At 38.2% G+C, this 15299-nt stretch overlaps 1 protein-coding gene across 1 annotated transcript; it reads right to left on the reverse strand.

The window, feature by feature from the left end:
• Window positions 1-2614: 2614 nt before the first annotated feature.
• On the reverse strand, window positions 2615-6709 carry LOC117427985 (RNA-binding protein MEX3B-like). Its single transcript, XM_034046456.3, has 2 exons — window positions 6129-6709; window positions 2615-5305 (listed from the first exon to the last, which is right to left on the reverse strand). The coding sequence occupies exons 1-2, from the start codon at window positions 6349-6351 to the stop codon at window positions 3876-3878; spliced, it is 1653 nt and encodes a 550-aa protein (XP_033902347.3). The 5' UTR covers window positions 6352-6709; the 3' UTR covers window positions 2615-3875.
• Between the last annotated feature and the right edge of the window lie 8590 nt (window positions 6710-15299).

Raw genomic sequence — 15299 nt, forward strand, 5'->3', positions numbered from 1 at the left:
AATAATCAGAGCATTGTTGAGACACAGACTGTAAATTCTGTCCTTTCGTTTGGTCAATTGCATGTACACTCCTGTGTCAACCCAGGTCTTCAGCTCAGGCTATCAGATGCCAAGCATAACACAGTACATGTGCTCTGTTATTACAGTCTGGGATACAGACATGGTTTTAGCCAAGTGGTTTAAGCTGGGTTTTAAAAATAGAAATTACAATTGACCTTCTTATTCTAGTATGACATTTAAACCAGAAGACAGCGAACATAACCTATTTCAGGAGGGGTTTGCTTTTTTATATGCAGACTATATCAATAAGAGACATCGCAGCTGGGTTTGATGAAGAGTAATCTTTAGGTAAAGGAAGGCATGTAACTATGTGGATTCTCTAAATCATCTGCAGATTTTGGCTAAAAAGGAGCACCAATACTTCTTTCCATATAAAAATAGTATCTGCTTAAGGAATATAGAGAGAGAGAGAGAGAGAGAGAGAGAGAGAGAGAGAGAGAGAGAGAGAGAGAGAGAGAGAGAGAGAGAGAGAGAGAGAGAGAGAGAGAGAGAGAGAGAGAGAGAGAGAGAGAGAGAGATGTTAATAACAGCTGATATCTATTTTATGTTAAAGAAGAAAAATATAGTTCATTCTGTACCAATCTGTTGTGCCAGTATCAATGTAGTTTAGATGATAAAATCAGTAGACAGAGAGGAAAGCAATGGCAGGAATTCAGAATGCAGGAAGGTGGTGGTATGAATTAATTCATCCACCTTAACACAGTTAAGCCTTACATTGTAATACCAGGAAGTGCCTCTGTATTTGTTGGCATCAGGGTACAGTGGCAAACTGTACAGGTTCACACCTAACAATGAAAGTGTACATCTACTGTAAAACAGTGAGGTCACCTCAGGCAAAACCTAGTTTAAAATGAACTTGCTTCATTTACTGCCACTTAATTGTTTATTTAGAAAAGTTTTCCTTTATAAAAAGACATTCTTTGCAATTATTGTAACAAAGAAGAAACATGTGTTTTCCATTATACTAATTCTCGTCAGCGGTTTTGTTTTCTCAGTATTTATTTTTATTTTCCTGAAAGCATGCTTTATGAGGCCAATATTTGAACTCTGCTTTTGAACAACATTACCATTTTAAACTTTTCTGAACTTTTCAGTACTAATGTTTGTTTTTCTACAATGATTCTCAATGCGTGCAACCTATATTTAATTGCCACATACTATCCCAGAAACCCACATTATGTTAGTCTCATCTCATGTCTTCAAAAAAAAATGTCACTTCTGGTTTAACTCATGTTAGTCTGAATAGTGTTTTTTGTGTTTCCAAGCTGACTACCTTGTAATGTGTCAGTACAAATTAAAAGCAACACAAATGAAATGAAAGACACTTTATGGGGCTCTAATAGGTTTAAAGAAAAACAGAATATATTTGCTTGTTCATCACGAATCTTTTCACTGGCCTGGGTCACACAGCTGTGAACTGCAGTGTCTTTAATAATCTCTGCTTCACATATAATTTCTACTTGATAGTTTGATTGCCTTTCCTACCGTTTAGAATGCAAAATATTTAAACAAACCACTGACCCCATCTGGGGTTGAGAAGGAACACCTTGTGTTATATATCAACAGACCTTTCTAAAGCAAAGAAAACGAATAATGTTGCATATTTCAAAACATAACCTGCTTTTAATAAAGGATGGTTTGAAAACAATAGTTTTTACAGGACAGAACAACATTTGAGGGGATGCTGTTGGATCTTCACGAACCCTGGATTGGCTCCAAGAACAAAACTCATTGTGACAGGAGGGAAGGTCGTGTGAGGTAAGATAGGAAAAAGGAAAATGTTTCCTTCTCATTATGTCATTGCTATAATAAGCTCAAGTCTCCGCTGTGCCACTGCAGCAGCTGTAGAGAAGGAAAAAAACATTTGAATACCAATTAGAAACCGTGCCAGCTATGTAAGGCAGGATTTACACCATTACAAAAAACTTCAAGGCTCATCACATGTATTAATGATTTTAAAGGTTATTTCAGCCCATCACTAGGCCTAATTATTGCAGGTTACCTTCCCCCAGATTTTGAAAACACTACACTTCACGCTATGCTAAACTTGAAACAGTGCAAGGCTCCCTAAATATCATGTGTGTCAACTTGTAGATATTTAACAAAGCAGAATGCTTCTGTGCTGCTATTTTATGTAAAAGATGATTTTTAGTTGTAAAAGCCTACATATAATGCATGACCCATGTGTTTAATTATACCTGGTGCCCTGGCCTGGAACTAAAATGTCAGTAGGTTTATTTTATTTTTATTTTTTTAAGTTGTACACAAGGGGCAGGTATTGAATTTGTGGGGGCAGATGTGTAACTAACTTGTGAGCAAACCCTAGCCATTTTTGGTGGGGATAAATAACTTAAAATGCTGGGAAACTGTAAACAATGTTACATATTGGGGATTTTTAAACAATGAGATGTCAAAGTCTGGCTAGAATACCTTTTAAAAAGTTAGTCAATAAAAAATAAATCAACATTTGACAGTCTGAAACTGGGTTATGTATTGCAGAGCATTCCATAATATATGATTTCTATACAGCTTAAGAATGCGACACACACGTTCATTTTATGTACCATTTTTATTAGATTTATATAGAAATACTTAAAAAAACATGAAGTAGCACCATTACTTAAGTTTTACCTTTATTATGTAGAACTTTAAAATGCCAGAAAAATAAAACTCTTGATACAATTTCAAATCTTGTTTCAGCAAATATAATATTAGTATTTGACCATGAGGTTAAAGGCCCTTTATCATAAAATAAAATATACTTTGTTTTTAAACTTTGCTCAATAAAGTACAATTACGCTCAAGTAACTTCACCTACATATACATAAACAAGTGGTAAACAAATGTATTAAAATAGAAAACTAGAGTGGTGCAAAGGAATTCTGTAATTTCCACTGAAATCTAATTTGTACAAATGTTAGAAAGCATAAACGGTTCCGTTTGTTTGACTTACTAAGTTTTATACATTTTCATAATAATATAGAATAAAATATGCTTTATATCACTGAATAGAAAATATGCTGGGTGAAGCAGATTTAAAAGACTTTCTTTTTTTTTTTTTTGCTAAACCTATAAAAACCTCCATCCCAACAGAATACTGTTTAATGCAATACACATTTTGTGGTTTGTATTTCCATCCACAGTTGTGTGATATTAAAATAATACAGTGTTCTTTGCCCTAAGGCCATACTAAAAAATAAAAAAAGATTATTTTTTTTTAACCCAGCTACAAAAAGTTCACTGAACTTAAATTAAAATACCTGTAAACATCTTTGCAATACGAAATATAATCTTTCAAGTCAAAAAAGAATAAAATACTTCAATCTGTATTAATGCAATTTATCGTTAAAACGTTAAACTTGTGGATTTTTTTTTTTATATATATAAGATATGTTGTTTTATTCTTTTTGCTAAAGCTGCAGTATCTCTTTTTTCCCCCCCATTTACATTTTCCACAGGAACGGCTTGACTTTCTACAAAGCACCCAACAATTTGCTCTGCAATTAGCATGTTTCCAATATCAGAAGGCCCATTCACTAACAGTCTGTACATTACAGGACTTAAGTACCTCAATCATGAGTTCACTTTTTGGAACTTTATAAATATATTGTAAAATTCACTATTACTATAATTTACTAATCTTTATTATTTGTAACATGCACTAGATGTTAGAGATTTCCCCCCCCCCCCCCCCCCCCCAAGTCCTGAAAAGTTGTGTCCCTTTTTGGATACTGCAGCTTTATATATTTATATATACTGGTTATTATATCTTTATAATGCAGTACAACAACATTTTTTTGTTCTCTTTTTATATTTTATGAAAATATACGTATAGCCTGAGAAACTGCAGCGTGGCAGACGGGGCATTTGGGCTCGTTTTTCTCACAGATGCGGTTCGCACATTCCATGCAGAACAAGTTGTGGCCACATGGGACCAGGGCTGCGATCACTTCGCTCTCAAAGCAAACCGAGCAATCCCGGCTGCCCTTCCTCCCTGTACCAGACGAGGTAGAGGAGGAGCTGGACGAAGAGCTCGAGGAAGAGGAATCAGAGGGGACCCCAGACAGGGGGGACCCCGAGAGAGAGCCAATGCCACTGGAAAGCCCGTTGCTGGTATAACCAGGGAAGCCGAGGCCTCCACCTCCAGGATCACTGCGCACTCTGCGTGCCAGAGGATGCTCTGCAACCCCGGTGACGTGGTGCAAGGGAGGGGAGAGCCGAGGCTTGGCGGTGCACCCCACGCCGTTCACCCGTCTCTGGTTCGCAATGATCCCGTTGGCGTTAGTGGAAGCACTGGTTGGATAGATGGCAGTGGTGGTGGCGGTGGTGGTAGAAATGGCCACGTTGCGTTCGTACTGGGACCAGATCAGGGTTGACCCGGGTGGGGCAGGTGCGGGGTCAAACCCTGACGGAGAGTCGAAGGTCAAGTCAGTGCAATCTGGGGAAATGACATCACTCCCATAGATAAATCCATTCCCATTGCCATGGACGTTAACGTTGTTGTTGTTGTTGTTTTTGTTGTTGTTGTTGTTGCCATTGTTTGAAGCGGTGTAGCTCAAGGCAGGGCTTGGCGGGCTGTAATCTGCCGGCCTGGAACTGCTGTTGTTCCCAAAGTAGGAGTCTGTGGAGGCACTCCCCAGAGAGCTGGAGCTGTCATTGCGGTAGTTGGAGAAAGGCTTGCGGCCGGCATGGGGGGCCATGCTGGGCGTGGGCTTGCTCCACAGGCTCCCTGGGCCATGAAGCTCAAATCCCACATCGGTGCCATTGGCGTGGAAGTCGTTCTCGTCTGTCAGCTCGATCAGACCCCCAGTGCGCACGGCGATGTGCGCTTCGATCTCCTCCCGGGCTCGGTCCACGTTCTCAGGCATGCCCGTGACCTCAAAGACTGGCTCTTTATCCCTGCTCGGAGTGACAATGTAGGTGTGTGTCTGCTGCTGGATGCGTTTGATGGTCGCCCCCTTGGGTCCCACCACCAGCCCCACCACTCTGTAGGGAACCCGCACCTGGATGGTGGTCTGCCCGGGCAGGTTGGGTGGCCCCGGGACTGTGGCAGCCCCGTTCAAGCTGCTGTTTTTATTCCTGGAGGCTCGGATCATGGAGAAATGCTCTGCGGCTGAGATGATTTCCCTCCTGGCCATTGCTACATCTTCCCTTCTGCCGGTCACAACAAAGACTGGCTCATCCCCACGCACTGGGGTCTTGATATAGGTGTTGGTCTTAGCTCTGAGAGCTTTGATTTTACATCCTAGGAATGGAAAGAAAAGGAGGGGACAAAAGCTAAATGTTAATAATAATAATAATAATAATAATAATAATAAATATATACAAAATAATGAATACCAGCATGATGATATATCTTGACATAGTTACTTATTCAAGGCAACTGCTGCTGTTATTCCAAAAATAGAGGAGTGCAGATTGCTTGCAGCAGACTGCTGTATGTTAACGGCTACAGTATGTCGTAGGAGAAAGAAAACCGCTAAACTATCCTAGTACTGCAGTAGAAAGTGTTTTATACACAACTATTATCGTTGTGGTTTTTTGTTTGTTTGTTTCAAGACTTTTTTTGCAAGTTAAGGAATTCCGGAAAAACTTTCAGGCAATGAACCTTAAAATTCGGTTCTGTTATGCAATATCTCAGTGTTGGCAGGTTTCAGACTTTATCTAACACTGTGATTATTTATTTATTATATATATATATATATATATATATATATATATATATATATATATATATATATATATATCACACACAAACCACAACAAATAAAAATAATAACACAAAAAGCTAACAGCGCATTTTATTAGTTAGTGAGGCAGTGTTCCGTCAGTGTCCTGCAAGCATGCCTCCACTTCTTTGTCTTCCTAGACAGCAGGTAGCAGCCGTGACCGTGCAGTATAAAAAATAGCACCGGGTTTACAAGTTATTCACCCTTACTGCATTAACAAGTCTGCACACAGTGCAGAGCCGCGCAGCCCGTGATTATTCAGACGAGAGATTACATGTCAGTTGTGTTAAAATGACAGAAGCATTATAATATTGAAAACCCTGACATATTTTTACGCACCTTGCCTTCCGACAATTTCGGCTACATGCTCTGAGCTTGGAACTGGGACGCACTCGGTCATGTTGACGCTCTTTCTTCTCGGTTCGTTATCGTAGACGGAATTGTCATCGTTGTCCAAACCGAGCAAAGAAAGCTCCAGTGCTATCTGCAGGGCTCTTTGGTCATCGTGGGTCTCCCCGCTGCTTCCGTTCCTGTCCATGTCGGCAAAAAGTGAGCTTGGCATCTTTGAAATTTCGCAGTCTGATTGTAACCAGGGATCAGGAAGATCAGACAAAGGGGAAAAAACACTAAGGAAGGAGGGTAGGACTCGTAAGGAACAGGGGGTCCGGTGCCAAATCAGTGCTTCTCTTTTTCTTTGCAGTCAGTATTCAGTGCAATCCGGTTAAACTGGACGTACTGATAAACCGGATCCCCAAATTCTACGGGACGGATAGAACGCGGACACCAGAATGCTAGATTGTTGGAATGCCGGCAATGGCAATATCCCTTAAAAGAGCCCCTCCCCGGCTCACTCAGCGCTTTCTGTTTTCTGTCTGAGCAGCAGCCGCCAGACAGCACTACTGGGGAATATGTGAACATGACGTCAGCGACTGGGAAGGGACGGTGCAGTGGTGCTTGTATTTGCATATCTCAGCTGATTGGCTAGCCATCGTGCAAAGGGGTTGAAACCAAATGTCTGACCCCTCAGGCAAACTCCTTTCTTTGTTATCTAACGAAACAATAAAAAAAAGAACAGCACTGCTTGTGTCTTGTACCTGGCATACTTCCTTAGTATAAATCAACGTATCTAGTTTAATTTGCATTTTTAAGTAAACTTAGAAAGGTTGCTAATAGATCATGGATTTTCAAACAAGTGCGGTCATCCACATAAAAAAATGACTTTAGGAAATGATATGATAGCCTTCTTGCTTGTTATAGCACACTTAAAAATGTCGTGCCACGGGCAAATCGGTTACAACCATGATTTTGTATTATAAGGTAGCCCGTAGCACTGCATTTAGCAGTTTAAGACATCACATCGGAATATTAAAATAAAAAAAACACTGTCTGTAATATAAACAAAGACAGCAGTTTGTAACTATTATAAACTGTAGACAACGAGGCGGGTTAAGGTGAGTCTAGCGTGTGTGCAAGAGCTCAGTGAATATAGCGAGTGATAAAAACGGACACAGACAACAATTTTTTATTCATACTGTAATAAAATATAACTACGTCTCCAGCAAACAGACTCGGATGTCCAGAAACAATATCTTAAAAATGCATTTTTAAGAAAACGATTATTATTATTATTATTATTATTATTATTATTATTATTATTATTATTATTATTATTATTATTATTATTATCAGAATGCATACACGATGCCATAAACCAAAGATAGCGTGTATTGCATACGTCTAGTGCAGAGTAGCGAACGGCTGTCTTGCACAAATGAGGCCACTGTAATTAAAAACAGCGTGTTGGCTTGTGCTAAACCGTGCACGAGCATGTCCAAACATGTATTCTAACAAGCAGGCTCTGCTGCTGCTGCATTTCTGTGCACGTTACCAGCTTATCAGAAAACAGCTAAACGTTTAACAGCACGGCACGAGGAGGGAATTAACGCGAAATAGATATCTGCGTCTTCTCGAGTATAATAAATAAACGAATACATGATTTGTGTTCGAGAGATAACCCTTGTGTGATAACGTGGCTTCCCAATTGACAGCTTTTTTTTGTAGTTGTCCAGCGTGGAACACTTTACAGGTAATTGCTGATCACAAATGGTCGTCATTTCCTCGGGATGTTTACACGTGGATGGTTATAAAGTTTGTGATTCAATTGATCTTTGAGAAACATAATTTCGTTCATTGTGGTATACAGTAAATACTTTGTGTGTTGTTTTTCCCCCACCAATATTACGCACTGAATGTTTACAAGCACTGTAGTCTGCAGAGTAACCTATTTCTGAACTGTCCTCCGCTGTGCACAAATGACACCATGCAGTGCAGTAGGTATTTAAACTAATGTTACACATGGTCGTATTTTATTCCATCTGTTGCAGGCACAGTTTCTGTTGTTATACCCGTGTTTTCATTTTATAATTGTATTGTATAGGTACACTAGAATAGGTTTTGCCACGTAAAAGGCGATTCTTTTATTTTGGTCAATAAACTCGCAACATCAGAATAGAATAAATATAAATAAATCACATTGAAATGATGTGTGCAGTGTGGATGTGCTGATTCAAAAGGATGCTGCATCTTCAAGACAAGTCTGTCTTTGTGGACGTGCTGGAGCTGGGGGGGTGATCGAGTGGGGGATGGGAATTCGCTTCTCTAACACAAAAGACATCTCAACTCCGTTCAGAACAATTCAAACGGAAGAGGACTTGCTTTGTCACCTCGCTCCTACTCCCGCACCACAATAGGTATGCTAATAGAAACTGCTTTCAACCTGCAAATGTGGGCTGGAATTTCTTTTGTTAACATCCCCTCTCCCCGCAACATAATCGCATTCAAGCTTGAACACAAAGTGCATTTAAAACATCTGGACGTGCGTTCTCTAACGTTTACCCATACAGTCAATATCAGGACATTTCATTTCAGTACTAGAGTTTGGTTTATATGGGGGAAATGGCATCGTCATATGAGGTTATCATGCATTTGCATCTTCCATATGTCCCCATATAAATGTCCCCATTTATTTTATCCATCACCATATCAGGCTACCATGCATGAAAAGCCTAAATGTTATTTAATGGTACATACCAGTCTCACATAACACGTGTATTATTCCCACCATACAGCAATGTTGAAGTAATTCAGTGTCCTTCATATGTTTCTTAAAAAACTTGCTGAAATTGACAGCATGTTTAATTTGTGATAATCGCTCAGAATACTGTATTAAGGTTTGACTTCCTGTTGGTCCAGCAAATTTCCTTCCATATTTGTGCTCTGTGGCTCACCAGATTAATATCATGTACGATAATAGATTTTCAGTTTTTTTTTTTAAATGCATCATTAAAACTGCAAAGACACACTTCAATTACACAGTTCCTCCTTTCATGTTCAGGATTGTGGTTTCTTGGTGTGGTTTGTGCGAGCATACGCAAACTTTAATGCAAGAATTAACTTTTGATATTCCTTTTTTTTTCTGGCGATACCAGATGTATATCCTTCGTCCAATGGTTAAATCTTTAATGACATTTTATGTAATTATATAATCTTCTATGGTGCAGTTCTATGCCAGTATATCATTTTTTTTTATACAAGTCAGCCCTTTTAAGCAAAACATGATTGATCACTTGGACACAGACTTCTAACATGATGACCTTGTCTGTACTAGAAATCCATCACACAATATAGAAAGAAGTGTGAAATATAAGTGTTACAAAGAAAGATTTATTTGAATTGGATTTTAACTTAGCAGTGTTACCTGATTGCCAAATGATGTAATTTGCAGCATGGTGCTTAAAGTACCTATAACTAACATTGCATCTTAAAATATTCACTGAAGTTACCAGTAGTTTTATTTGCTAAATAAATATGGAATTCTTTAAAACTAGGCTAATTAGCTATTCTTGATGCCGTAGGCTGAAGGCACCTTGTGATTACATACTTCATTTTACAATACATTTACCACAACATACTAAACCCTCTATAATCCCAGTAGTTTAATTGTCTCAGTGTAGTGTTTAGGATGAAGCCTCCTCTGCTCATTACAGTGAATGAGGAGATGCAGGTCACAGCATGTTCTCAAAGGTATAATGTGTTTCCAAATAATTATCTTATTGATCAATCTCTTTACATCTTAATGCATCTCATTAACACATGTGCAACACATGTTTCTCCAAACACCATTGAACTATACACAAGCAATACATTCATTATTAAATCTGATGATGGTAGCAAACAGCCCTAACTTTACACATCACAACATTTTACAGAAGATAACAGTTAAAATCTGCAAGGCACCTTACAACAAGACTCAGATTAGTTTCAAATCTCGAGATGAAACTGTGCAGCTAATACACCTGATCACACTTGCATACACAATGCCTGCACCAAAGCTTAGGCCAGGAACCCAACTTCAAGAAAAGAGAGTGATAATGTGTACATATAGCACATCTGCAGATTAAACCATATACAAATGGATCCTATTAAGAGCAACATCAAATATACACTAAAGCAACATTATGAGAGCAAAGCAAGCCTAAGTAGTTTTGAAGAGATTAAAGTGACAAGTGTTAAAGCCTTCTGCATGCCGGGTGCTAATCAGCAGGATTGCATTCATATCGGAAACAAAGCTTCTGAATCTCGCTATGTAATTCTAGACCGTGTTCTGGGTTTGATTTAACTTTCTTTTGCCCATACTGAAGTTATATTGTCCATATTGACAGTTATGGAAATATTGATGACGCAATTGTTTTCTTTTTAAATAATAATAATAATAATAACATTTTTCTTGTTAATCCTTTTATGGCCTTGAACGTGTTATAGTTATTCTAATAAAACATTTTCAAAAACTATCTGAAAGCTCTCTAGTTGGACTAAGATCACAACTGGACTGCGTATGTCAGAATTTTTTCACTCAAACCAATTTCTTTCACAAGCATTATATGAGCAGTTGAGGAAGTTAAATGTACTGTATTAATTCAACACGCCATACTTTTTAAAGTGATAAAGATATTTTAATAATGTAACATGTATAGAGACAGTATACCGTTCTGCATTACACATCTGGAACAGGCTAGGGTTACCTGAAACTGGTTTCTTATGAGTTGTTGAAAGGAGATGTAAGTTAATTGCAATGTCTGTTTGGGGCTGGGTGTATATTGTTTTCTGTTGAATATGGCATAAAAATACAGAAAGCAGTGTTTTGTTTACATCGGTACAATCCAGCAGTGCCACTTGTTTTAATGCTGTTGAAGTTCTGTTTGTTTATTCTACCTGCACCATACACTTGTCAATCCTGTGACAAGTATCTCTGTGCACTATATTTCCCCAAGGCTTGTTTCATCTAGACTTTACAGAGTGCCTACTATACTGTATAAAGTCACTTGGCCACTGTGCCCTGATGCTACACTGAGACTATTACCTTCACACCTCCGTGTGCTGTTGCATAAGCCTGCACCTCCCTAGTTTTATTGCACTGCAGTGAATAGTCTCTCCACAGCAGCAGTGGGAGTTGCCAGTCTTGCTCTTGTGTAGATGGTCTGCTTTGACGTAAGTGCAATTTTAATTCTGGTTTGAGTTCGATGCACGCAAACACTATCTGCTTGTTGAATCTTGCAATGATTTGGCTGTTTAGTATTTCTGTTTTCTCGTATTACCTGAATCTTTGCTGAAGCTGGATCGTGAAGAGTTTGCATCACAAAGTTCATGCTTTAGATTTCATATTAGCTCACACCTAAGAGGATTTGCAACAACAGCATCTTCCCACTGGTGTATTGTTATAAATTGCATTGAAGCTGTAGAACACCATAGGCTGGTACAGATGCTGTCAGTTTAAATGATAGGAGTTGTGTAACTCAAATAATAATGTAGCTTCTGAAAGCCAATAAGATGTGGTACCCGATTATGTGCCTGCTTGGCATTATATAACAGGAACATAACATATTCAGACAAGATATATTGCAACAGTATTGTTTAATGAATCACATCTGTTTGCCATCCACAGATGCCTTCAGTACAGGCTTTAGGCATTCCTGAGACACTAAATTGTTGAATGGAGTAGTAAAGCATATTACTGACTTTTTTCTCTCTCTGTTTCGATGGCTTCAGTCTCCCTTTTTTTTAAATGTTGCCGGTATTTCATTTTTATTACGAACAGGAGATTTAGCATAACATTCAGTTTGAATTTAATATACAATTTAATTTACATTTATAAAAAGGCTATTAAAGAGTAAGTAGCGGGGTTCAACTGTAATTTTTATTTTCATTGTTAACATCCTGACAACTTTTTACACTTATAACTTGAAACTCTGTTTCAAAGCTCTTTTCAAAATGGCTGCGCTAATGCACTGGAGTTTGTCCTCTAAATCACTGCAGAAAGAGCAATAAGAAAAAAAAAAGTGCTCTGGCTTTTCTGTTCCGTACCACATCATGAATCATTATTGCTGTGTTACTTGTTTGACAATGTGGGCAATAATCCTTACACTATCAGTGCACTAGAGCGGCCGTTTTGAAAGGAGCTTTGAAACAGAATTTTAAGTGTAAAAGGTTGTCAGGATGTTAACAATGAAAAGAAAAATTACAGGCATGTTATTTAAACAGTTGTAGCAACACGTGGGGATGTATAACGCTATATTTTTCGGAACCTCACTACTTACTCTTTAAGGCATTTTAGCTTAAATGGGTGTTACTTTCTATGAAGTTACCTGTGGTTTGGCTTCTTTTTACTTCCAGCTAATACTCAAGCAAATTGAGTATTCAGAACATCCGGCTCTTAATTTCTGAATTTATTAGGTGACAGCTCCAATACAGTCAATATATATATATAGGTAAGCAAGACAGAATTAAAGGCCAAACGTGGTTACTGTGTCTGTGCTGACACATTGAACTGAGCATGGCACTGATTTCACAGCCTCTCATTGGCTGCCTGCCAGACGCCTAAAGAACAGCCTTGCAGTGGAAGAACAGCTGCAGCAGCTGCCTCACAATGCACAAGATTTTTTTTTTTCTGTACTGTAGCTGAACTGGCTGTTCTGTGTACAGAAGAAAATTGTCATGCAACTCAGTGCTCATTATGAAATGTGCAGTGCTTCGTACAGATAGAAAGATTTAAATTACGTAGAGTATTTAGAGAGGGTTACAAAAAAATTAAAATAAATCTGTACCATTTGTACAGAACACAATTTGAAAAAGCTTTGCTGCTTGAGCTGTAGTGGAGCTTTTAATTGCAAATTGAACGTATGGATGAAATTACCTATTTAAGTCACAGAATGGCAGGTCTGCAAGGGCTTTGACTCTCTGAATGACAGCCAAGGGTTTGTGTTGGAACGTTAGCTATGTGCATTCTGATCAAGTGCACAGGATGATTAAAGTAATGAATACAAAGTGTTATTCAGACACCAGTGAACATGACTGCAGAGCACTGCAGCTTTAAATTCATATTTTGAATCATCTTTAGGGAACCCAGCCCAGGCGTGCAAACCATGGCTCAGTGGCAGGGCCTGTTTAATACCTTTCCCCTGGCACTGATTCAACAGGCCTATCACACAACATAAACACAAGCTCATCAGCTGGTAAAAGACTGGGTGGGACTGGCCTCAATGGACAATTAACCGCTCAGAAATGAATGGCATACAAAAGAGTTGTTTCAGAAATGCACTGTAGCTCTCACAGTATGCATGGTTGTAGCCGTTTATATTTAACACATCGTATATATAAAAAGATACAAAGGTATTAACATGGGTCAGTTAATTATGCATCCCTGTATGGCACATACTTTTAATAAGATTGCCAGCTGCTTTTTGTTCCTTTCTTTAGTAGCATAGTCATTTGTTTTAACGAAGAAACTGCTTTATTATTAGAATCCAATTTGAATGCTCTGTGACAAATGGTGTCACTTTTTAACACTTCCTCATCCAATTTACAGCCTGTCAGAACTATACAACGGCAGGCCAGATTTCAAAGGTATAGAAGGCGTTTTGCTCAAATGACCTCATCCCAAGTTGCATTTATTAAGGCCTGGCTCTACTACAATGCTGTTTTATAGCCATCTGAAATCTGTTTATGGCATCAAGAGCACCAATAAAAGTGCTGAGCCTTACTGAAAGGGAAAGCTACTGATAGTGTGACAGATGGCACAAAAAGGAACACATTCATGTGTTATGCATTTCGATTGCTGAGAAAAAAAAAAGTTTTAAAAAATCCACACAAAAAAATGTATTATTTATGGTACAGTGTTCTATAAAAGTGATTCATCAAAGAAGGCAATGTTTACGAATCTGCAGTAGCCAACTGTTCCTTTTTCTAACTGAAAGTAAATTAAATTGTTAATAATAATATGGTTTAATTGCTAAGAAGTGGTTGACAATCTCTTCAAGATTACAGTTATATGATTTACCATTAAAGCTGTCTTATGTTACAGGCTGATATGATTGTTTTAACTGCACAAGAACGTGTGACTGAATTAAGAGTTACAGCACCATACACACAAGCAACCTTACACACGGCTTAAGCTTATCTTAGAATCAGCCAAAAAAATAAGAGCAATTTGATCAGTAAGGTGTTAATGTTTCTAGGTTTGTAACCATTCCTTTTAAGATACAAAAAGGGCATAGAGGATTAACATGAATCACCTGACTTTCCAACTATGGCCTTTTGTTTTGTAACATACTGCCCTGAATGTGCACTTGACAAGAGTCATGAAGTGAACTGAATAACTGTTTAAAAACCACCTTGTGTGACCAGTACAGCATTCTCAGACAACTTGTAAAGTAAAAATACACCCATTAAACAGTTACAATTGGGTAATTTATTACTTTTAATCTAGGTAATTGTTACAAGCCAGAACTCTAGCATTTGTTTTAAAGAAGTCATCCCTGCAGCCTAACTGTGATTCATAACAAGACACCAAGAATATGATCTTCTGGAAGCAGGACTGCCACGAATAACCTGTTTTCATGAAAACTCAGATTATAGATTCAAGCAATAGGCTTGTCACCCACAAACTACTACTATGCATTTCCATCAAAGCTATCTGTAATACTAATAATAACTTTTTGGAACAACTGTAGGTCAGGTCAAGGACTAACGAGTAGCAGGGCCCTGCAGTTAATGTGTCATCATTTTAGATAGTGTATTGTTATAATTTGTAACATTATTGTGCATTGGCCAGTTAGTCACTTATTGTACTGTCTGTGAACGGTATTTGTCTATTAAGGAATGTGGTGTTGCCTTGCAGTCCCTAGTCTTTATATAACACCTTTTAATAGGGGCATGTTAAACACTTTCGAATGAGCAACAGGCTCTCCCTACTGCAGCTAACTTCAAGAATTCCAATCAAGAAGAACGGTTTCCATCTTCCTAAGCCACTGTGTAATTATTGATGCACTTTGATATTCTGGTCCTTCCTACACTGCTGCTGATTGGCCCTAAGGGCTTTTGGTGTGTGTGTGTCTATATATATATATATATATATATATATATATATATATATATATATATATATATATATTCAGC

The sequence above is a fragment of the Acipenser ruthenus genome, chromosome 21, assembly GCF_902713425.1.
Source record: "Acipenser ruthenus chromosome 21, fAciRut3.2 maternal haplotype, whole genome shotgun sequence".
In the NCBI taxonomy this organism is placed as follows: Eukaryota; Metazoa; Chordata; class Actinopteri; order Acipenseriformes; family Acipenseridae; genus Acipenser; species Acipenser ruthenus.

What these genes read in the sequence shown, in the direction of transcription:
- LOC117427985 (XM_034046456.3), bottom strand. Translation starts at nt 6,351, where the DNA reads ATGCCAAGCTCACTTTTTGCCGACATGGACAGGAACGGAAGCAGCGGG. An exon ending in CGAAATTGTCGGAAGGCAAG is followed by an intron (nt 5,306 to 6,128) that starts GTGCGTAAAAAT and finishes TTCCATTCCTAG; the next exon opens with GATGTAAAATCAAAGCTCTC.